This window comes from Drosophila simulans, chromosome X (genome assembly GCF_016746395.2).
Source record: "Drosophila simulans strain w501 chromosome X, Prin_Dsim_3.1, whole genome shotgun sequence".
Lineage (NCBI taxonomy): Eukaryota > Metazoa > Arthropoda > Insecta > Diptera > Drosophilidae > Drosophila > Drosophila simulans.
Genome location: NC_052525.2, coordinates 7,782,313 through 7,805,297, shown reverse-complemented (window position 1 = coordinate 7,805,297; position 22,985 = coordinate 7,782,313). Strand labels below are relative to the sequence as shown.

At 46.0% G+C, this 22,985-nt stretch overlaps 2 protein-coding genes across 12 annotated transcripts in view; both read right to left on the bottom strand.

Moving 5' to 3' along the window:
* Window positions 1-16: 16 nt before the first annotated feature.
* LOC6725432 (proline-rich receptor-like protein kinase PERK1) lies at window positions 17-865 on the bottom strand. Its single transcript, XM_002106412.4, has 2 exons — window positions 598-865; window positions 17-543 (listed from the first exon to the last, which is right to left on the bottom strand). The coding sequence occupies exons 1-2, from the start codon at window positions 710-712 to the stop codon at window positions 173-175; spliced, it is 486 nt and encodes a 161-aa protein (XP_002106448.2). The 5' UTR covers window positions 713-865; the 3' UTR covers window positions 17-172.
* A 152-nt stretch (window positions 866-1,017) lies between these two features.
* The window catches only part of LOC6725430 (MAGUK p55 subfamily member 7), a 61,365-nt gene continuing 39,397 nt past the window's right edge, over window positions 1,018-22,985 (bottom strand). For 4 of the 11 annotated variants that reach the window (XM_039296703.2, XM_039296709.2, XM_016173603.2 and 1 more), the window contains 10 exons: window positions 17,516-17,754; window positions 17,335-17,426; window positions 15,326-16,624; window positions 13,386-13,616; window positions 5,656-5,887; window positions 4,300-5,587; window positions 4,041-4,237; window positions 3,555-3,686; window positions 3,308-3,489; window positions 1,018-3,238 (listed from right to left, as the gene is read on the bottom strand). In XM_039296703.2, the coding sequence (XP_039152637.1) occupies window positions 3,044-3,238; window positions 3,308-3,489; window positions 3,555-3,686; window positions 4,041-4,237; window positions 4,300-5,587; window positions 5,656-5,887; window positions 13,386-13,616; window positions 15,326-16,624; window positions 17,335-17,426; window positions 17,516-17,754 (4,087 nt within the window). In that variant the 3' untranslated portion in view covers window positions 1,018-3,043. Of the gene's footprint in view, window positions 3,239-3,307; window positions 3,490-3,554; window positions 3,881-4,040; window positions 4,238-4,299; window positions 5,588-5,655; window positions 5,888-8,613; window positions 9,077-10,800; window positions 10,936-13,385; window positions 13,617-15,325; window positions 16,625-17,334; window positions 17,427-17,515; window positions 17,755-22,985 lie in introns of those variants that run through there. The other 7 variants (XM_039296710.2, XM_039296712.2, XM_039296714.2 and 4 more) reach the window with 6 other exon arrangements.

Sequence of the window (22,985 nt, the reverse complement as noted above, 5' to 3'; positions counted from 1 at the left end):
CTCTTGGGTTTACTTATTGGAGGTCCCGTTCCCCATCATTCTGATTTCTGATTGTATTTTGTGAGGTGTCTTAAGTGTTTTACATAGAAAAATAATTGATTTTCCAGCCCGCCATTGAACACATAAATTTGAAGTTATTTAGCCTAGGCCCTGAATTGGCGATAACTACATGCTATTTCGCTCTTGGTGGAACCTTGGCCACCTTGGAGGGATCGATGCTGATGCTGTGGGCCAACGGTGGCAGGCGCATAGCATTGGCATTCGGTCCGGCTCCGAATCCGCCCACATCCGTTCCACTGCCCGGTGGATTGTTGGGATCCGGATTTGGAATATGGCGCTGGGGTGTTACCAGGGCCACGGGACGCGGCAAGAGTGACTCTTGTGCTGTAGGTATTGGTGGATGTGGCTGATCCAGCTGGACACTAGAGGACTTCCCGTCCAGCGGGTGGGCCACGCGTTTGCGAAGATCTAGGCGTGGACGACTATTGTTTGACGAATCCGACGAAACGGGTGGCGGGTCATTCCAGCCGGGAGTCAGGGAACCTGTGCGATGGAAAAGTTTAGCCCTGGCCCGATTTGAAAGCGGAATCAACTCACCAGGAAACACTCCCGATGGAGCTATGATTTGCCCCGTTGGCGGTGGTGGTGGAGCGCTTGCCACCTGCTGTAGGTTAATACTATTGGTGGGGCGAAGCGGCGGTGTTGGATCCATGATGGCTTCTCTATCCAAATTGGGCAGCTCCTTTCCCACTGCCGGATTTTGACAACGAAAACAAAACGATTTTAGCTTCACTAAACAAAAACAAAGTTTCGTTCGCCTGAAGTATCGGGCTCTGCCTACTTCGATATGTTCGATTAAGTCTGTCGAAAACTATCGGTACTACCAAATAAATTTGACGGAAAGCCCGCACTTTTTAAAACCTGCAAAAAAACTTCTCAATTTCATGATTTGATTTTCATAAATGTTTTGCCATTGAGTTTTTATCAACTTGCCACCCAGAAAAACGCAGTCTAAAGTTTATATTTCTTGGTTTGTCGATTTTTTTATTATTATTATTAATATTGTTATTTCATCTGACTTTGTCCGCATTTTTGCGTTAGGGTTACTCATAAATGTCGTTAATTTCGTACAATGGCTATTAAACCGTGCCTATTTTGCAATCCGCTTTGTTTTTCTTTAGGTATTTGTTTCGTATTTAGTTTAGTTTTGCTACACCACACACATACATAAATAAAAACTTAAACAGATTTACTGCACACACATTTTTTATACCTTGTGGACTACAAAAAAAAATTGTTTTTTGAATTTTATTATTATCTGCCCCGCTACCAATTCCGATTCAATTCAAACTCTACCAAGCATCCATTAGTAGTCCACCAGATCGAAAGAGGATCTTGCGGTCTCAAAGGATACAGGGATAATCTGGAAAATCCAGCCATCTAGCAAATGGATCGAAATGGAACTGGCCAGCGGGACCCCGTATATGTAGATTTTAAGGTATATTAGATATCATTCGCTTTTAGAATCTTTCAAGTGTTCAACATTGCGTAACATAGTTTGCCATTTTACTTGACCCACACTTCTTTTATTCTTTTAATATAAAATTCTGGTTTCAGCTGCTGCTCAATGGAATTTGTATAGATCTCTATATGCACGGTATATCTAGTTAGTTAGTTGTGGTTGGAGTTGAAACCAACTGGATCTGCCGCCCTGCCCTCCCTCTTCTCTAGACGAATTGGTTTAAATAATTAATTACAACAACATTTACTTGGGAATTACTTTGTTTTTTCGTTTTTCGATTTTCCTTTTGTTTTTGTTTTTGTTTCGGATACCTTAGCCTAGTTCATTTTCTTGCCGCCTTACTATTTGCATTCGTTTATTGGGTTTTCCATTATCTTACAGTGCTTAAAGTTGGCTAAGTATTTTGTTTTTCCGTTTCCGTTTTGTTTTTAACAATTTCGCTCGTGGAGTGGTTTTTCTAAGTGATTCTCCTAACTCTCCTCATCTAACTCCCATTTATTTAACTCTTTTTGTTTTCTCTCGTTTTTCTTGTTTTTTGGCAATGACTTACTGATTTTGTTGTTTCTCTCTTATGAACAGTTTTATTTCTTAGTTTTCACTTTGCTCTTGCATTCGTTTTGTTAAAAATTAATTGTATTAAGTACGCTTCGATTTATAATTTATGTGTATGTATATCCGTATAGTATATATTTTATAAAGTAAATAGATTACGTAATTGCAACACTTGCATCTGCATCTGCATCTGTATCTGTATCTGCTTCTGATTCGGTTTCTCTGTCTGTTTCTGTTTCTGCAGCTGAATTTGAATCTGAATCTGAATCTACATCCGACGGATCGATCTCCCCTCGCACAGCTGCCTACGGATTGTTCTGGCTCTGTTAACATTCGGAGTCGCTTATGGGTATTATTACACATTTTATTGGGTACTAGGGTACTATCATATCGATTCTGGCCTTCCTTTGCTGATTCGTTATTTTACAATTTCAATTTGCCCTTTGAAATTAAGGAAGTGTCCAAGCTTAATTTAAATACAAAAAAAAAAAAACATTCTTTTACAATATATAAATTAGTGGTAGTGGTAAAAAAAAGGAAAACGGAAAACGGAAGTGCCACAAGAAGCAATTGGGTTTTAGAAATCACTGATCTCAGGATCACCAATTCCTCTGTGGCATTCCCGAAATCGGTTAATCGAACAACAAATTTTGTGAACATACATAAAGAGTTTGGAATGCTTTTAAAACAGGGGTACACACAATTAAAACTCGTTCTCTCTAAGACTAAAATGCACATATGCAACGAATAGTATAAATATATATATTTATGTTATAATATTGGAGGGGTTGGGATTAATCGCATCGGCAGGCAAACCGAACTACTGGACTGGAATCGATCCTGCTCTCCGCTTCATGGCTCAATTGAAAATTGTATTTACAAAGAGTTTGGGTTTGCTATTCATTTCTTGGGTGGTGGTGGATCCTAGGGAAGGTGGTAGTGTGGTGGTTGGGGGTGCTGTAGACCCCATTATGACTCGTCGCGATTGTTGTGCACCCACTGGGCGGGCACCCATTGGGGCTCGCGCTCCAGCGAGTTGATCTCGGCCAGCAGTTGGTGGTAGGCGCGCTCCGTGTCGTTGTTGATGATGATCATGTCGAATAGGTGACCCCAACGGGCCTCCATATCCCTGGCCGTGGCAATGATGTCTTTGAGCTCTTCCTCCTGTTTAAATACAATAAATAGCATAGGTTAGCTTATTTTTTATTTGCAGTTGGAGTTAGTGAAACGCACCTTGAAGGGTTCGCCGTTGCGCAGCTTCTTTTGGCGCAGCTTGTCCAAGCTGGGCGGCGCCACCAGCACCACGTACGGCTTGAGGTCAGAGGCGCGCAGCAGCTTGAGGCTCTGCGGATGCAGGTTGAGCACACAGATCTTGCCGCTGGCCACCACCGTGCGTATGGCCTCCAGTGATGTGCCTGTGCGAGAGTAGGGAATCACATTAGTCAACAGCCCATCCTCTCGATTTGCAAATTCAACTTACCGTAGTAGGCCTTCTCGTATTCACCGTGCTCCACAAAGCGGCGCGCTAAAATATCCGCCTCGAAGGCCTGTCGCGTGATGAAGTGGTAGTCCACTCCGGGCACTTCGCCCTCCCTGCGGGCTCGTGATGTGTCTACGGAAAATGGCAAAGCGTATTTAAGGAGAATATTTCAAGGGGTGGATTGGGTGTACGGGATGTGTGGGGTGGTTGGGTGACCTATGTCTAGCAATGGCTCTGGGATTCGGTGGCTCTGAAGCGCAGCCCTTTACCCTTGACCTGAGCCTTGATCTTGGCCGGCTTGAGCCGCTCCTCCAGCAAATAGAAGACTGCCCGGCGGAAGAGAGACAGACATTAAAGACGATGGCCCATTGAATGCATGACGGCTGTAGACGATGCAGCATTCCTGCTCCGTTTACAACGCTCTCAAAGTAATAGCAACTTGCTTCTTGGACTTAAGGAGGTACAGGGTCGGTGGTCTTCACTTACGTGGCACTGCGGCGGAGAAACGCTCCGAGTCGGCCATCAGGCGTTGGCGCAACTCATGTCTTCCAATGTTGGGCGGGCCGATGAGGACGATGGGCCGCTTGTGGGTTGCGCGGGGATAGTACAAGGCCACCTCCTCGTAGGTGAGTATCTCCTCCGGATCCGTTTCATCCGGCGCCGTGGTGGCGTACAAAGGATATCTACAATTGTAAATTGAATGTTTAAATTATAAATCACTTTTGAGGAGAACAAATATGCTTACCCCGCCTCGGAGCTGGCCTTCTTCTTCTTTTTGCGACCCTTGCGCGCACACAGGAGCGTGGCTCCTTTGCTGCCCGATCCGTCCTTACCGCGGGATCGCGCCAGACCCGCCTCCTCCGCAATGGCCAGCTTCATGGTCTCGCGCTGATGCTGGAACGACTGACTAGGAATAAGACCGGCCAGCGTTTGGTCCTCCTCGCCCTCGCGATACGCCTGCCACCAGTTGGGATCCTCGCGGCTGATCACGTGCAGCACATCGCCCTTCTGGAAGCTGATGCCCAGCTCCCGGCAGGGTATATACAGATCGTCCTCCGGATCGTAGTCGAAATGCGCCCGTACGTGCAACACGGCGGTGTCACGATGTGCTCCACCCAATCCGGCCAGTTGACTGCCCGTTGTGCCGCCCATCACGCCGACGGACGGTGGACTACCCGCTGGGACGATCAGGAAGGTCAGGGTGCCCTGCATGGCGCCCAGCAGGGCGCACACCTCGTTCACCGTCTTGCCACGCAACTCCTGACCGTTGACCTCCAGTATCTCGTCGCCTTCGTGCAACAGTCCCGACTTCTCCGCCGCTCCGCCACGCACAATCCTGCCGATGACCACCGCCTCACCCTCGTTGCGCACCGTGGCGCCCAGCGGCTCCGTTGACTTCTCGATCTGGATGATACGGATGTTGTCGTTCTGATCGTTTAGCGTGCCAAAGCACGCACTCATCGGCAGATTAACGGGCATGGACATGGGCATTGTGGCCAGTGGTGGCATCGGAACCGGCGGTGGCGACTCCCCGCGAGGCAGTGGCATTGCTCCGCGTTGCGCCAGTGGCGGTGGTACCACGGGCGGTGGCACCACCATGCCTAGATTCCTCTTGGGTCCAGCCACCGGACTGCTGAGTGTGGATCCCGTCGCCGCTCCAATTGCCGGAGTGGGCGTGGGCGTAGGCGAGGGCGTGCCATCCGTGTGATTGGCAATGCGATCGTGGGCCAGCAGTAGACCCTCCATTTCATGGCTGGTCAGCAGATTGCCCAGCTCGATGGCCGCCGCCGTATTCGATTGCGTTAGCAGCTCCACAATATCCTTCTGCAATCCGAGGGCACTATGATGCAGTGGACCGGAGACGCGGGAACGTCGTCGCTGGAGGACTGCGGTGCGAGCGGCCAGGACATGGGCCACACTGGCGCTGGCCAGGACACTGTGGGCTGCCGAAACGCGACCCGCCAGCGTGCTCAGTCCGCTCTTGCTCAGCTGGTTTTGCAGGCGGGTGAGTGCCGCTATCAGTTCGCCATAGCCTGGAGGGGATTAGGTAGATAAGGGATTAGATGGCGGCATTTCAAGGAGGCAAAAGATGAGTACTCACCATCGATCTGTTCCGCCTGCGGCTGGTCCTCGTCGGGCAGATATGCCTCATTCTCCACACCAACCACCTGGGTGGCCAGCGTTGCCTGCTGCTGCTGCTGGGCAACGGCTTTTCCGGGCGTGGCCGTATCCTGGAGCGCCTTCAGCTTCCGGGAGCCACGAAGACTGTTCCGCAGGAATTCATTTTGCTGCGCTATGCGCTCCTCCTCCTCGCGTCGTCGGCGCAGTTGCTCCTGTGGATGGAATCAAATTGAATGGTTATTTACGGAATGGCTTCAATTGCGCGGACAGATTGGCACTTTTGAGGAGCAGAGGAAGTGGGAAAGTGGGAAAGTGCTAAAGTGGTAAAGTGGGAAAGTTGGAATGTGCAACTGGGGACTGCAACTCTGGGCGTTGACTCTTGAGTGGCGCACTTAATCCGCATTTGCCACAATCGCTAATTTAATTAGTGGCGCCCGAACAGGGGCAGCACACTTCCACCAGGAAGTCAAACAAGCAAGGGCTTTCAACTTAACCAATACCCTGTATTTTAAAGCATCTTAATATATATGTAAGTGGAATGTGTGTCATATATTTAATTTGTTTTCTATTTGCAATTTTAAGACCCATCCTCTTAGTTTTTATAGCCCTGTTAATCTTGGCACTTCAACATTTTATCAGTTAATTTATATGCAAAAGACTTCGAGCTAATTAAAAAAAAACCAATTAACAACAGGGGTTCTTGATTTGGCCCTCGTTACGTTTTCAATACAGATTACAGAGTACAGCCAAGTATGAGTATGTACATATATACCCTGCCCACTTGTAGGGTATCGATGCGGTTGCATTTGCCCCAAAACGGACCAGCTCAGGTGGGTGTTTCGATGGGCGTTCTGGTGGGTGGACGGACGCAGCGTGCCCACTGTGCAAACCCAAGCAAATCCCGTCGAGGGCCTTGGCGATGAGTTAATGAGCGTAAAGGGTTGACAAAGGTAACTGGGGACAAAAGCGGAGCTGAGGTGGCGGTAACTGTTGCAATTGTTGCGGAAGCCCCTTAAGTGCTCGCCATTCATCGGAATGGGCGTGGGCGTGTGCGTGAAAAATGGGAAATCTGAGGTCTGGGCATGGTCAGTCCAGTCCAGTGCATGCCAAACTGTCATGGTCACTAATTATGAAAACGTGATTGATTCCCAATTTCGTGACCAACAAAGAGAATGAAATCAGATCGATGACAACAAAGCAGAGCAAAAGTTCCCACTACAAAAAAATATATACATACGTATGTATATATATTTAACACAAAAAAAAGCCAGAATGGCCACATGATAGAAGGAAAGAAGAAACTTAATTGAATAACAACAGAAAAGGCGCTCGACATTCCAAATTCCAAAAGGCGGAAGAGACGAGCAACAGAAGAGTGAGAAGAACAAAACCGAGGAGGAAAATAACAATGCAAAGCCACTAAAAAATGAATTCAGCTGAACTTGCATAATCCGAACGGAGGAGAATCAGCAGAAAATTCACGAGTTCTTCAAGGGGAGGTTGGGAGGCCCAAGAAGCTTCGAATGGAATGGCTGAGAAATACCACCGGCATGTGAACCAAAACTGAGTTTAACATTGAAACCTGAATGAAAAACGATGACAGCAGTTTGGCATTAAAAAAAAATAAAGAAGAAGTAAGTAAAAGGCGTGCAAAAGCCAAACCAAAACAAAAATCGCTCAAAGTCACAGCATCGCAGAAAATGGGTAAAAAAGAGTGGGTATAGTACTGTTTGACAGCCACTAGTTGTAGCGCTTCCCAAACTGTGCCAGTATATATAGTAGTAAGTTATGGAAATGAATCTTTTATTATATCCCCTTTTCGCCAACTGTAAGCCATATTTCCCTTTCACTGCTTTTAAGACATTGAAGCGTGCGGATTTTGGCAAAATTCCAGCTTAAATCCTATTTGTGCTGCAATCTGAGCGCTGCGGTACTTATGATAAGTAATTCTAGGAAAACTGCTTTGTGTAATCAATACTATGCATTTTCCGATTAAACGAAAGTTCAGGTGCAGCTTAGAGATTTGAATTTCAGCTCAAGCAATTAAAACCAACCAGGCGACTCCCCCACGCAAAAGTCCTATAAATAGTCGAAGGTATTGATTTAAATATACATAGCCTATGCTTAGGTGAGACCATCAATCATCTTGCAACAACAACGAGCACCTTGAGCAAATTGTAAAATACTATAAAAACAAAGCATAAAAGGTGAAAAACAATAAAAGAAGGGGCATACTTCAAAGACAATAACAATTGGCGACGGCAACAACGCCATGACATCATCATCATCTCAATTGCCGTTGCCAACAAATGCCGGCATAAATAAATAACAAATATTGAAAAATACAAACGCGTACCGGGGAAATTAAAAATATATTACAGCCGATACCCTGGATCGTGTGGGGTATGCCCGCTTATCTCTTCGCCCTATCAATGTGTGGGAACCGAGGGTATTTGGCCATTTCTCAACGCAATGCGACAGTTCGGCTATCGCTTAGGTAAATTGTTTTTGCCTTTTTTCGTTTTATTTCTAATTTTTTATGGCCCGGCAGCCAGTTAGCCAAGTTGTCAACTGGTTGCTGTTGTTGTTGCCGCTGTGTTTTCGTTAGCATTTATGCAGATAAAGCCAGTTGTCGCTGGCAACAGTGCATACAGTGAGATCTGATCAGATCCAGGTATATGCAAAGTTCGAGCTTTAAAAACGTTATTCACATTAAGGCAAAACTTTCCCCAAGTTTATGATACACTTTAGTTTCTAACAGCTTAACACTTTAGGCAGCCTTAAATGCCACTTTGGTTACACCTCCGCCGTTGAGGCTCTGGTCACATTAGTGTGTTTATTAGAGTGTTGTGACTTGAATAACTTCTTAATTACGAGTACAGTATGTGCCTTTGTGGAGATATGGACTTCCCATGACGCAGGTAACCTATTGACTTGCCTGTTGTTGTCGCAAACGCGTCGAGGATCGCTGAATTTGAATGCCGCGACGCAGGGCGGAGGCGGTGCGCTGGGGCGTGGCAGCGGATGATACAGGTGAGCCGACACATTGGTCGGGGGATTGGGGCGACAGGGATCCCGGTCCACCAGCACCACCAACTCCATTGCCATTCATATCACAATAGTCGCTGTTGTTGTTATTATTGTTCATATGGTTCTCCTTCTCGTTCTGCTGCTGCTGCAGTTGCAGTTGCTGCTGCAGCTGCTGCGCCGACAGCACGGCAAACTTGGTGGGCGATGTTGCTGCCCCAACGGCACTGGCAGCAGCAACTGCAGCCGGCTGCCCCGCAGCAACATTGCCGTTGTTCTCCAGCGTTATGTGCAAAGTGGACACGACCATTTTCGAGCTGCACTTTCATCGATCTTTGTCTGCGTGGCGCGACGCGGTGCGGCGACAATCTTTCCTAGCAAACCGAAATCGAGACCGAAACCGAAATGGTAACCAAAATGGAAACTGTCACCAGATGCTGCAGCAGCAGCAGCGGCAGCCACTATGCAAATGGCCACGCCCACACCTGGGCAGTGCATAAATTTGCATGGGGAATTGTGAATTGTGTGTTCCAAATGAAATGCAACTTAATGCGCATTTCAACTCAAATTGCTGCTGTTACTGCTGCTGCTGCTGCTGCTGCTGCTGCTGCTTTTGCTGCAGTGGATTAAAAGCCATAAAAAGCGAAAGTTGAGATGGCCGAAATAGTTCTGGCCCAGACACGCACTGCTAGCGCAACAAAAGTAGCGGCAGCTTTCCTTTCAGCTCGTGTAATTTACAACTATTTACTTTTACACATTTGTTTATTTGTTTATTTATGGGCTTTTTTTGTTATTGTTGTTTTTTTTCACTTGATTGTTGCTGCCGTCGCTCAGCATTCAGCATTCAGTTTAGCATTCAACGTGCCTGAACTCTGGAATGAGCCGCATTGCTGCTGTTGACGCTGCATTTACGCTTGGCACATCAATAACAATAAGAAACACACACACATACACCTTCTCGGTAACAAAAAAATAAAAAAAAAATGAAACAAATAAGTGAAAAAAGAGTAAAACAGTTCACCTCAACTGTTTATCATTTATATTAAAATTTTTCAGCTGCCTGCTATAGGTATTTTCTGTTTTTTTGCTTTCGAGTCGTGAGTCAGAGCAAAGTCCAAAAGAGGCAATCACTTGATTGGAGTATGATAAAAGTATGTGATATATTATTCATAAATATGTGCAATGCGCATCTTTCATACTGATTGCGCAAAAACCATAGACTTTAAGTTCAAATGTCAATTTCTTTTCTTGCATGCACTCCATACCATATATTTGTAAAATGCAATGACCGACGAATTTACTTTGTGAGTCAGAGACGATCTCAATCACAATGAGGCATGGTAACACTAATCTCGATCCTCTGGGCACATTCGACTAACAAGTCCTTTGGAGCGAATGCATATGGCAATTCTGGCTGCTTACTTATGTGCACTGGTAACACTGCTGCCCCAGTTTTTATCCTGGGCACACTAACACGTTAAATCCTTTGCCTTGTTGGCCTGGCAGTTTGAAAGCTTCTTTATGCTCGCAACCAGTTCATGTTTGCGTTATGCAGCCAGCTTTTTTTCAATAAGGTCTGCCGCTACATTTTTTCGGGATATTTCATTTATTTCACATATTTTGCGTTTCTGTGCCTTTTTTTTCACGCTATTTTTTTTGCTTTTTTACTTTGCGGTTACGCGAGCAACTTTCCGTTATGGTTGCAACTGCCACGCCTGTTTTAGCTGTTTTTTCCGTTGCCGCCTGCCCATAAAATGTTGTCGAATGTTGTTGCGTTGCCGTTTGGGGTACTTGCAAATGGTTGTTCGTGTGGCGGCTGGTACGTGCTTTTTGGTCCCAGAATTTTTGCCAGCTATGGGCGCTTTTTGCCAGCCGCGCCTTATTTGCATGGCTCCAATTGCACACAAAACACACACACACAAACGCACACACACGCACGCAAATGCACACGTGAAAAAAAATCAAACAAAAAAATAGACACCACAGAAAAAAAAAAAGGAAGCCAGTTCTCTTAAAACCTCAACACTTCTCAACAAAAGAATTCATTTCCACGGCCGAAATGCAGGCATTTAAGTTGGAATTTTCGTTGTAGACATACGTATGCATATGGCCTTATCTAATCGCTTATCGGTTCTGTGTCACGCACAACAGTGAAGAGAATAAAACAAACGGTTAAAATTGGTGGAAAAAATCAACAAAAAATTGCGGCCGATCGCAGAACGCGTAGAAAAACAACTAAAACGCCAACTGAAAATCATAACAAACCAGCGCCGCCAGAAGACGTCGACGTAGGCAGAAGCAGAGGCGTCGGCAGAGCCAGTGGAATATACGAAAGGGGGGTGGGGACCCCTCCACCTCAGAAGAAATGAAAGAGGGAGCGAGCGAGAGAGGTAGAGCGAGCGAGCGAGCGGGCGAGCGGAGAACAGGTGAGCAAAAGAGCCAGAGTACATATATGTGCTAAGCCGGCCTGGAGAGACAAATGCGCAAAAATGGAATGTTTAACTAATTTGCGAACATGCTCGGCCAGGGCTTAAGGGGGTGGTCAAGGGGGGGAGGGGGATTGTCTTAAAAAGCGGGGGTGCTAACAACCGCCGGTGGCAACCGACAGTAGCAAGTAGAAACAACCCCCCCATCGGACAGCAAACAAACAGAGCAGCAGTGCAAACAAGCAGGTTAAATTTAAACAATGTTGGCCACTCTATTTATACAAGATTTACGATAGCGATAAGCAGAACACGATAACAATGTCAAACACGATAAATCCCATAAGAATGGCTATTAATTATGACCATGATAAGAGCCCTGAGAGGGTGTAGCGCTAATGAGATTCAATTACTAATGCAGAACCATAATCTGACAACACTGATTCAGAGATACGCATTATATCGAAAATATCGCCGACAATCGAACATTAGTTATCGCACAAATTCCTAGATAACTAATTTCCAGTTAAAACGATAATGCCCAAAGGGACTTGGCACCAACTTTAGCGTAATCTTTCAAATGTAAATAGCTTTGGAAATCTCTCCGTAAGCTGTTGATTTTTAGATTTTCACTTTTCTCTGTACGCACAAATGCATGAAGGTAGATTTTATGTGCGTTCCCATTATCCATTGCCCCAACACATCACCCCCCCTTTGCTCCTACCATTTGTGGCTTCGTTCTCCTAATGAGCTTACATCCATAATCACCACCCACCAGCTCACAACCCCTGTCGCTTTTTACACTGTGCTGTTTTTTCTTCACCTGCCCCCCACTCACAGCTCAATGGCTGTCAAACTGTATGGCACTAGTCGCTTTGCAGTTTTCAATTAATTACATTTAGCAAATGTGTTTTAGCCACCACTTTGCCTTACTCCCGCCTCCCTTCTCCATCTGCCGTCTCTGTCGCTCTATTTATTTTACTATCGCTCTGTCTCTGTCTGCACTAGGGTGGCGGAGGGCGTGGCTGAGGGCGGAACGTAACAATTCGATTAAAAGTTGCATAATTAATCATTGCATTAAACAACTTTTCACTATGCCCCCGTCTCCTGATGGCTTCCTATGAAACAACGCCTATGGCAAACATTACCCCCCACCCCGCACCCCCTCAACAACTCGCTTGGTGAATCATCATCAGCACCCCGGATACCCCCCTTTTGTTAGCCCGCCCATGGTAAATCCCACCCATATGGCCTGCAGCCTTCCAAATGAATGCGAAATGTTTTACTTTTAAACGGCATTATAATTCCACTTCCAACACCCCTTTCCCCCCACATATTACCGCCCCCCCAACACTCCACACCGCTTTTAACCAGCTTTTGAACCCCCCAACTCTTGCCACTTTCGAGTGCACAGACAGAAAAAGTTGTTGGGCAACTTTTTCACGCCCCCACACACACACACACACACACAATGCCGTTACGCCCCTTTGCCCCCGCCCCTGTCGTCAGGTTTATTGTCTTTCGGTGCGGTAAACTTTTTAATAGTTTTACTAGTTAAATGCAATGGTCAGGCCGGGGCAATAAAAATCGTGAAAAATTTCACACTTTGTATTTGGTTAGTTGGATGATCTCGCTGGGCGGCCGCTTGTGATGGTTATGAATACAGTTTGAGGCTAACTGGAGACGGTCAATGGCCAGAAGTAACTGAACATTCAGCGATTATTGGGCATAACAATGGGGAAGATGGAACGTGGCTCAAACCGGAAGCATTGAAGCCGACATTCATCAAAAAGGCTTTTATGATGAAAGAGGAGGAAGTGGGTGAAGTGCCTGCCATGAATGCTAATGAGCTGCATTCGGGCCAAAAGAAAATTCTAAACAATGGAACTCTTACTGGGATTTACCAATTACTTTGCAGCACAGTTGGCATAACGATAATAAATGGGTGAACATTTTTGATTAGATTTTTGGGAATTAACTAATTTAGGGATGGTTTGTTTTAAAACATAACTATTTAAAGCGACTCCTAAGCAAAGTAGAAGCATTTGACAGAATAAGTTCATTGTGATCAATATAACCTTTTATTTAATTTAAGGAATTAAGGATTTTCTTAAGAAAGCCCATAAAAATGCATTCAAAAGGATTTCAAACTGTTGTATAAATTAAGTTACATTCTTGGCACAGTTTGAGAATGCGAAAGTTTTGTAGCCTAACCATTGGGATGCGTGCATAAATGGTATACAGTTTGAGAGGCACTCACCTGGTATTTCTTGATGCTGTCCAGCTGCTCCAAAGTGGGCTCCACGATCTGGGCGATCTGCTGCTGCTGCTGCAGCGGATGCGTTGTGGCGCCACTGCTGCCGCTGCTCGCATTTCCCGGCGCCCGGCGATCCGGCAGCTGCGGTGCGGGTGAGCAGTTGACCAGCCGCCCATCCTTCTCCACACGCAGATGATCACGTGGCGGCGGTACGGGCTTCGCATTCCCATTGAGCTGTGCGGAGAAGAGCGGATGTGGGTTAGTTCCGTGCATGTAGTACGAGTGTGTGTAAGTGTGTGAGTGTGTGTGTGCTTATGAGAGTGTGTGTGTGTGTGTGTGTATGGCTGATGACTGTTGGTCATTAAAGTTGAATGAGTTTCACACGAAAAAGATCCTTACATCGAGTGAAAAGTGTGCATGAAAAACCAAACCTTCACCTTCTTTTATTTTCGAAGTAATATGATAAGCAGTTATCTCATGATATTTCATAAATATTATTAAGTTTGTTTGCATTTAAAACTTAAAAAAAAAAAGAAGAAAACCCTCTTCTCCCTGACAATTTGGCTCATTTCTTTTTTTTTTGTTGGTGTCATTTACTGGCGCAAATTGAATACAGTACGTATGCATTTCCTTTTTGGATTCCTTTTGTTCGGTCGGAAAATAAAGAATATGGCGAAAGCGAACGAAAGAAAGGCGCACATTTTGCTTTTGTTCTGCAGCCATTGGAAAATTAATCGAGAGCAATTTCATATAAATGGCATTTATTTTTCATCGCCTGAAAAGAGCATTTTCCAGCGCAGGAAAATGGGCGGCCGAGCGAGTGGGTGGCTGGGTGGGTTTTGGTGTTTCCAAAGAGCCAGCTAGCGAGCTGCAAATGATGAAATAAGCGGAACAGCGGGCGGTGGCACCACCGACACCACCCACCGAGTGGCTGGTGGCACAAATGGGTGACTGTGTGTGTGTGTGTGTGTGTGGCTCAATGTTGTTAGGATTATGCCCCGCTAACGAGGCCAACGCAGCGGCTCTGATGCCGTGAATTAGGCCAACCGGCTGAACAAGGTGACAAGCCGAGTGGTTTGGGTAGCTGGTTGGCTGGCTGGTTGGATTCCAGGGTCTATGGGTCAACTGGGTGCCCAACCGGCTACCGGTCGGACCTGCACCGCCGGATACAAGGAAGGGAATCAATGCGTATGCTGCGGTGGCACATAAAAGGGGTTAAGTGCGCCCGCCGTTAATTAGCCGCGTTTGGGGTCGCTAAAATTATCGATCCACATTTAATACATACATATGTACATATGTACATATGTGTATGGGCCATTTCATAATTTCCGGTTCTCTAACCCTTTAATGACATATTCATGGAACCCATTCAACTGTCATGGTTTTCCTTCTCTTTTTTTTTTTTTTGTATTCTATTTTAAATCGCTATTAGCTGGGATTTTCATTTGCCGTGTTTCTATCAAGGTTTTATGCTTATGTTGTCTTTTTGGCATTTTAACGCAATTGTTTTGGTGGCTAAAAGTATGGATTATTGCAAATAATCCGTCATAATCACGCTATTCACGACCATTTCACTAATTAAATTGTGGCTAAAATTGCGCGTTGACTTTGCGCACTTTGTTGTTTCTAGAATAAAGGTAATTAAATGCTTTCAACTAATATAGTTTGGCACTTCTTTAAAGTCTGCAATTAATAATATATTCGAGTGTATTTCAAATGCATTGCTTTCGTTGCGTTGCAGGGATTACCATTTTGGCCCTGAACTTAATCAACTGCCAAAACACACTAAAATGAAAGGATTCAGATTCAGAGAGATTAGAGAATTAGAGACTTAGAGAAACGGAGAAGAGAAGAGCGAAACGGGAGATAGAGACAGAGCAGAGCGGAGAGTCGCCAGTGAAAGGCTGAGACAGATAGCGAGTACAAAATGCAATGTGGTATACCTCATCGGCCACCCGCCTCGCATCGCCGTCAGCAGCAACACCAGAAACCGCAGCAGCAGCAACCGCAGTGGTTGCACATGCTGATGCTGCTGCAGCTGCTGCTGCTGCTGCTGCTGTTGCAGTGACAGGCGAGGGCGACACGCCCATCGAGGAGAGCGTGGTGTGGGCGGTGGAGGCGCTGCCGTTCGACAGCAGCGATCCGCGTGAGGAGAGATGAGCTGGTGGCGGATATCTTGGCGTGGTCTTGACCATCTCGATAAAGCTGTCCGGTACGTCCACGGGCAGCTCGCGATGCTTGGCCATCGGTGGCAGCAACATGGTCACGGGCGTTGCAACCAAATGTTGCTGCTGCTGCTGCTGGCTCACCTCGTAGCCGGGTGGCGCCAGGCTCAGATCATCGGGCACCGTTGAGCTGCTGGTGGCGGATGAGGATGATGTGGCACTGGCTATGTTGCTGCTGTGCCCGCTGCTGCTGCTGCTCGTGTGCATCGAGCTGTTGCTGCTGTTCAGCGAGTTGCTGTTGCTGCTGCTCACGCCTGTTTTGGTCACCGTTGCCGTTTTGCTCGAAACAGCTGTGTTGTTGCTCGTGTTGCCGTTGGTGTTGCCGTTGGTGTTGCTGTTGGTGTTGCTCGTGTTGCTGTTGCTGCTGTTGCCGTTGCTCGTCGCCTGATGCTGCTGGTGCAGGTGACGATAGGCGATGCTGCCGAAGGAGTCCAGGGTATGTTTGCTCATCACCTCATCGAAGGCGCTCGATGAGGGCGAGGCCGAGTCCTTGCGTCCCTGATACAGGCCATCCACAACGCACAGGAAGTCATCGGTGATGCTGCTGTTGTTGCTGCTGCTGCTGCTGCCGCCGCCGCCGCCAACTGTGTGGCTGTTGTTGTTGCTGTTGCTGTTGCCATTCGGATCGCTGCTCAATGTTGCCTGCAACTTGTGGCTGGGCGTCTGCTGTTGTGCCACCTGTGTTGCTGCCACTGCGCTTGTTGCTTGATGTTGCTTCTGTTGCTCAAATGGTTGTTCGTGTTGTTCATTTCGTTCCGATTGCAGGCAATTTTCATAGTTTTCGATTTGTTCCAATTTGTTTTGTTGTTTTTGATTGTACAAATTTTGTGTGGCCACATCGAGTGCAATTGTTGTTGTTGTTGTTGATGTTTTTGATGGGTGTTGTTGTTGTAGTTGTTCATGTTGATGTGAAGAATGATATGCAACAATTAACATTTTGTTAGCATGATCATTGTTAGTCATAGCTGTGATTGTGGTTGTGGTTGTGGTGGTGGTGTTGGTGCTTTTCTTGTGTTTCTGTGTGCGTGTGGGTTAAGTGGTGCATGTGGTGGTGGTGTTGGTGGTTGTGGTGCATGTGGTGTTGGTGAAAAAAGAATGAATGCATGTGTGAATGATTTGAATGTGAATTGGAGTGGCTTTGGTTAGTTACGTCTAATTTTTAGGTGGGTTGCTGTTGTTGATTTCTACATACACGTTGGTTGTTGTTAAAAAATACGTTTTTGTTTGGGACTTTTGGTTGGTGGTTGTTGTACTTGTTAGTTAAGGACAAATGCGGGTTGGTTATTGGTTGTTTGTTATTCACTTTCAACTTAATGCGGTTATTGTTTTAATGTTAAGGGGTTTCCATTGGAGTCCACTAAGCGGTTGTTATGTAAATGAACTGATTACAATTTCGGGAATATTTCGACTTTGGTGGTTGCTGTTAATGGGACTCATGGTTTTTGCAGGATTCCAAACACATATACATATGTACACATTAGCCTAAGTGAATGTGGCGAAATGTTGTTAGTAATTCTCGGCTTTGGCAATTTCACAAGCACTGCGCTGCCTCGATTTATGCAAAGTTATCGTTGGCCTATGGTTTCAACTGGTTTGGAATTTGTGTGGCTGGGTGTGTTGTGTAGTGGTTCTGTGGTGATTGTACGTTGGACTGGGTGGGTGGTTCTTGTACGGATTGCAGATTACGGATTGCACAGTACGGACTACGGATGCCCGCTCATGCTTACCTGTGGCGGACGGGGTGGCGGATATCGGGGTGGCGTCTTGTTGCGTGCGATGAACGTGTCCGGACAATCGACGGCCATCTCACGGTGTGGACCTGCACAAAATGGCACAGAATGGCACAGAACAGAGCGGAACTCGGGTCAGTTGGATGGTTGGTGGACGTGGGAGATGGTGGACACTCACCGTTATCTTGGTTCACGGACAGCATGGTCAGCATTTCCTGGTCAATCTCCCTGATGTCGCCCGAGTGCGTGCGATAGTGTTGCTGCTGGAGCGGATGTTGCTGCTGCAGCTGCTGCTGCAGTTGCAGCTGCTGCTGGTGGTTCAGATGGTGCTGGCCGCTTATGTAGTCATCCGGCAGACATGGCTTCAAATCGTCGCCATCCAGCACAACAATGCTCGATCCGGAGCGCCGGCGATTCCTGTCAATCGCAAATCGAACATGAAACGAAAGGAAAAGGTGGATGCCGTCAGTTGAGGTCCGGATACAAATCAGTTGAACCGGGGCCAAAAAGGGATTCCCGGCGAGATCTCGGTCGGAATAAAATGGATTTGCAATAGCTTAAATGGTTGACTTTAACTTTTAGCATTGAAGGCTTGTGTATAATTTTGTGTGTATATTTTAAATATATTTCTTAAAGCATTTTAAATAAGCTACTTTCTGGTGAAAACATATTAAAGTCGTTTGCTGCTCTTTTGGGTGCACTGCGTCGATGCAAATTGGCAGCTTCTGTCGATGGCAGGCATCTTCGGCGCTTTCAATTTTGGCCCAGGTGGCGCACACAGTTTGGCAGCCACTGGCCGGGTGTCGGGTGGGCGGTGACAGCCTCTTTTATTATTTCAAAAAGTTATCCGCACAAAGAGACTTTTTTTTGTGGAGCTTAGGCGAAGTAGAGGTAATAGGTATAGGTATAGGCCAACTTGAAAATGGTATGCTCGCCGAAAACTTTGTTATAACTTTGCACTTTTGCGTGGCTCTTTCATTATGCAAGGTGGCTAGGAGCAGTGACTGGTTTGAAGGCAATTTGTGCCTTAATTTGTTTGGCTTTCGGATTATGGGCTTTGCTCGTGGATGGAAAGGGGATGTGGATGGGGATGTGGATGTGGATGTAGGTGTGGGCCAAGTCGGCTGGCTAATTGCAAAAAGCTCAAAGTGGATTTAATGCCGGACCAGCCTAGAAGTATGCACTGCCATTCAGCTCCCAATTCCCAACCCAACCCAACCCCCAATCGCTTTATCGCCCTTCTCCAGGCGCTGATGCGACAAAAGCAATTTCAGCCGCAGCCTGGCAACGACATTGGAGTGCAGTCTTAACCCCATCTTCATCACCATCACCATCACCAGCTCCATCTCCAGTTTCCTCTTCTGGAATCCCTTTGGGTAATGATGAACGTCAGTGGCAGTAGCTCCAATACGTGACCCACCAACAGATTCGCACAGAGCAAAAACAAAACACATCACTTTGGGGATTTTTCAGATCAAAAAGGACATATATGTAAATGCACATATGCACATAGCTTAAGCCAGATTTTGTTATAAATTAATTTGTATTATTAATAGCAATTTATTTCTAGCTTTTTCTGCTTAAGTTGACTGAATATGTGCTATAAATTCTAATGGAAAACCAGTTTTTCCTTGTGCAACCCAAAACTCCACTTCATCTGCAACTTAAGCACTTCCTACTCATTTTACTAGCGGAATTCAGTTCCGTTCCGTTCAGTTCCGCCTTCCCATCGAGCTGGTCTGTGTCACACAATGGCTGTGGAGGGCATTAAAAACCGATTTCTGTAGAATGCAACGACGATGGCCAAGATGGCTCCCTTATGGCCAAGAACAGGAAGATGGGTTGCGATGGCGATGGCGATGGCGATGTCGGTGGCGCTGAGTGGAGAGAATGTGAATCCAACACGAGACAATTCAATTTGCGTAACAGCAGAGGACCAGTAATGGCAGGAGAACCGACTGGCGGCGGAGGGGGTGCTCCCATTGGGGAGGCGGCGGCACTGCGAGATTGGAGTCAAGTCAACGGGCAGTGCAAATGAGTCAAACAGACGAGAAGAAAGGACCAATGGACAGGGGTGCGGGGTGCGGGGTGCGGGGTGCGGCAGAGAGCGGACCATAAACGAATTAAAATGCCTTTGGCTCTGACATCAAGTACCGACCAAGGCCAGTCGTCCAGTTGCAGCAGCAACATTGCAACAGCAGCAGCAGCAGCAACAGCTGGTTAGCTGGTCAGCTGGTCAGGTCAGCCCATTCCTATTTTTATCCGCCTCATTAATCTGTCGACCTCTAAGGAGAGCTTTTATCTGAAGTTTCCTCCCTTTGACAGATGTTCGATTAGGAACGCACAAATTGGAGACAGCGAAGTTCTCTTTTCTAGTCTTAAACACACTTTACACTTCACTTGGCATAGCCGTTTAATGTTAAGAGTATTATTATAAAATTCCCTAAAGATTAACACCATACGATTCAATTCAATTCAATTCAATTCAATTATGTCCTGTATACACACACATCAATGCTGTTGACCAACTAAATTAGTGAGATGGCTAGTACGAGTGGCATATCAATCGGCTTGCTGGCCGTCATATCCCTATTTTGCCAGCAATTAGCAGCGACCATAGCCGGCAGCTATCTGTCATGCATCTGATTGTCACCCCGACATGCTCCATCTAATGACCGCATCGGTGCTTGCATCCGCATCCGCATCCACATCCACACTCGCACTCCCAATTCCAATTCCAATCCCAATCCCAATCCTCAATCCTCAATCTTCAATCCCATTGCCATTCCAAACGCCCCATTCGTATCTGTATCTGTATCTGTATCGCTATCGGTATTCGTATCTCTACTCCATCTGTATCTGTGTCATAACAAGCCGAGCACTGCGAGATGCCCACAAATAACCCCCATTGCCCCACTTCAAACACAGCAAACCCCCCTCTTGATGGGATCATCAATAACCCGGCGGGGCGATAGAGGGTTAAATGGGGGTGGCTGGGCGTTTGGTGGTCAGTGAATGGCATCGACGCAGCTGTCAAAGTGGGCAATGCAATCCATACATCGATGACAAGCCAATGGCATTTTGCATTACGGCCTTGTCTTTTTGCCAATCGTAAAAATATTCAAAAACATTCCTCTGTCAGCAACTAAATCATCAATCAATATTTTATACTACACAGTTTATTAAAATGCATAAAAATAGTTGTAAATTAAAGTGAAATTTATGGAGAAGTGTACTTTTACTTGAATTTATAGAAATGATTATTCATAACTATTTAACATTAATTGAAAATTGCCTGCACTTTTTTTTGCAGTGCACATTGCCGCAGGTTAAGGATGGCAATTAGCCATGCTGGAGGGCGGTCGGAAAAGGAGGCGTGGCAGCGGGACAGCGATGAAAGGAGACAGATAAACGCAAACAACACATGGGGGAAACCATTAAATGTATTTTGCATTTCCAGCTGTCCATCGGTGTGTGTGTGTGTGTGTGTGTGTGTGCGTATCTGCATCGTATGTGTGTGCCACTGCAAGTGTGTAGTGGTGTGTGTATGAGCAACTGACCAGAAGAGCAACACACATTGTTGTTGCTGCAGCACGACGGCAACATGCGACATGTTAATTGTTTACGGCCACCAAGCGAGCACGAGACAAAAGTGCGGGGGGTTAGGGGTTAATAAACAATTGCGGACAATGGAATAGCATTTAGTTAGCTGGGGGGAATATTCATATAATGTGCAACTTAAAGTAGATCTTGAATTTCTTAGAACATGTATTTGCCTCATTTGTTTCAAGTCAGCACAAAGTTTTAAATATCATTCATAACAGAAACCTATTTATGTTTTGTTTAGATTACTTACTTTAAATATTGTTATCTAAACCTTAGATGTAATGCTATTACTTCTGCCGCACTTGCGTTCCACACTATATGATATGACAACAGGTGGACGGAGGGATCTCCCCTACAGACCGATATAGCCAGCGATTTTGGGAGGGTTCATGCTTGATGGCTTGTGGCAACAAGTGGCTGGAACAGGTGCAGTCCGAACATTGGACATCGGACATGGGGGATCGGGAAGCGAGTATCGTGATTCCGGAGCTGGGAATTGCCGGAGGGGCGGCACCGGAAGAGGCTTATTTGCAGCGGAAGTGGCAGCCATGAGTCACCCGTTTGCATCGCATTCCAGACCACAATCCCCCATTTACCATTTTCCACTTTACCATTTTACCATTCAACATTTACAATTGCCCCTCAGGTAGAACCTCCTCAATTCGACCAGAATTTGTGGGTGTGACCCTGGCCAGACACCGAACTCAGCTCAATTTGATACAGAACTCAGAACTCAGCACTGAGAATGTAAAACTCTCGGCTCCAAACTGGAAATGAAACTCAAACTGAGAGGAGATCGTAATGGATTGCGGTTGTGTTTGGATGTGGCTCCAGGAAAAGTGTTGGGTAAGCAGAAGCGGCGATGTAAACATGGGCGGAGGGGGGTTCCTTACAAGCGGGAAGGTACTATATACTATATATACACATATATATCTGAAGCTGAAGCTGGCATTCCATTTGAATTATTCATTGCCAAGGCAGCCACATGGGATTGAAAGTGGAAATGGAAGTGGCAATAGCAATTGGAGCTGGTTTAATTGCCGAGCAAACCAAAAGCTGGAGTAATGCCATAACCGATAGTTAAAGCACGGAGAGAAATATCACTTAACTAGTGCATTTTGTCTAAAATATATTATATTCATACAAATATTGTTGATTATTGTTGTAATATGCACTAAGATATGCCTTTGAGCTTTTGGTAGCAACCAACATTTTTAATTCACAACTTGGTAGCACGTTTTTCTCAGTGCTAACTCAACTCATGGGAAATTTTGCAATCGAAATCGCAATCACATCATCGATACCGCTCAATTGCACACTCGATTCGCCACTCCAATTTGCTCCTCCCCTCCCCTTCCTCTCCTGCGCAACAAAAGTTTTCCTGGAAATGCCAGTGTAAAAATTCATAAGCAAATATAGTGGTCAGGTTGGGAAATTTCTTGAGAATTAATTAAAACCCAAACACAAAGGCAGTCAAGGTGAAAAGCTCTTTTCGCCCCACAAAAAACGGGGGGTGGCTGTGACTCTGAATGCAATATATTTATAGGTATACAGATATATATATATATATATACCCTTTTAGATACTCAAGCGAAAAGCTAAAATTTCGTTTTCAATTTGGCGAGAGGTGTGGCTAATGTGGGCGTTCAATTAAAGTTCAGTCGAACTCATTTTGCCATTTGGCAAATTGAAATGAAACTTAATTGATTGTGGGCTGCAGCACTTGTGCATTGAAATCCCTACTGTCCTTCGTCCCCAATGCCCCCTGGGGCATGCCCCCCCTCTCCATCCCTCCCTCTCACCAAGAAGCCATGGAAATTCCAAGTGGCGAAAGAGGTGAGAGCGTCCTGATTGCGTGCACTTGAGGGGGGGGTGTGTGGGGTTTGGGTGGTGTGCGTCCTGATTGTACACAGGTAACTCGATGGGAGGGGGGTGGTGTGTGGTGCAAGTTGGTGCGGCTTATGCATTTGGTGAGTGGGCTTCATATTCAGGCTGGATTTTAGCTTGACGTCATTCGGCATTGTTTTCCTCACTCACAAAGC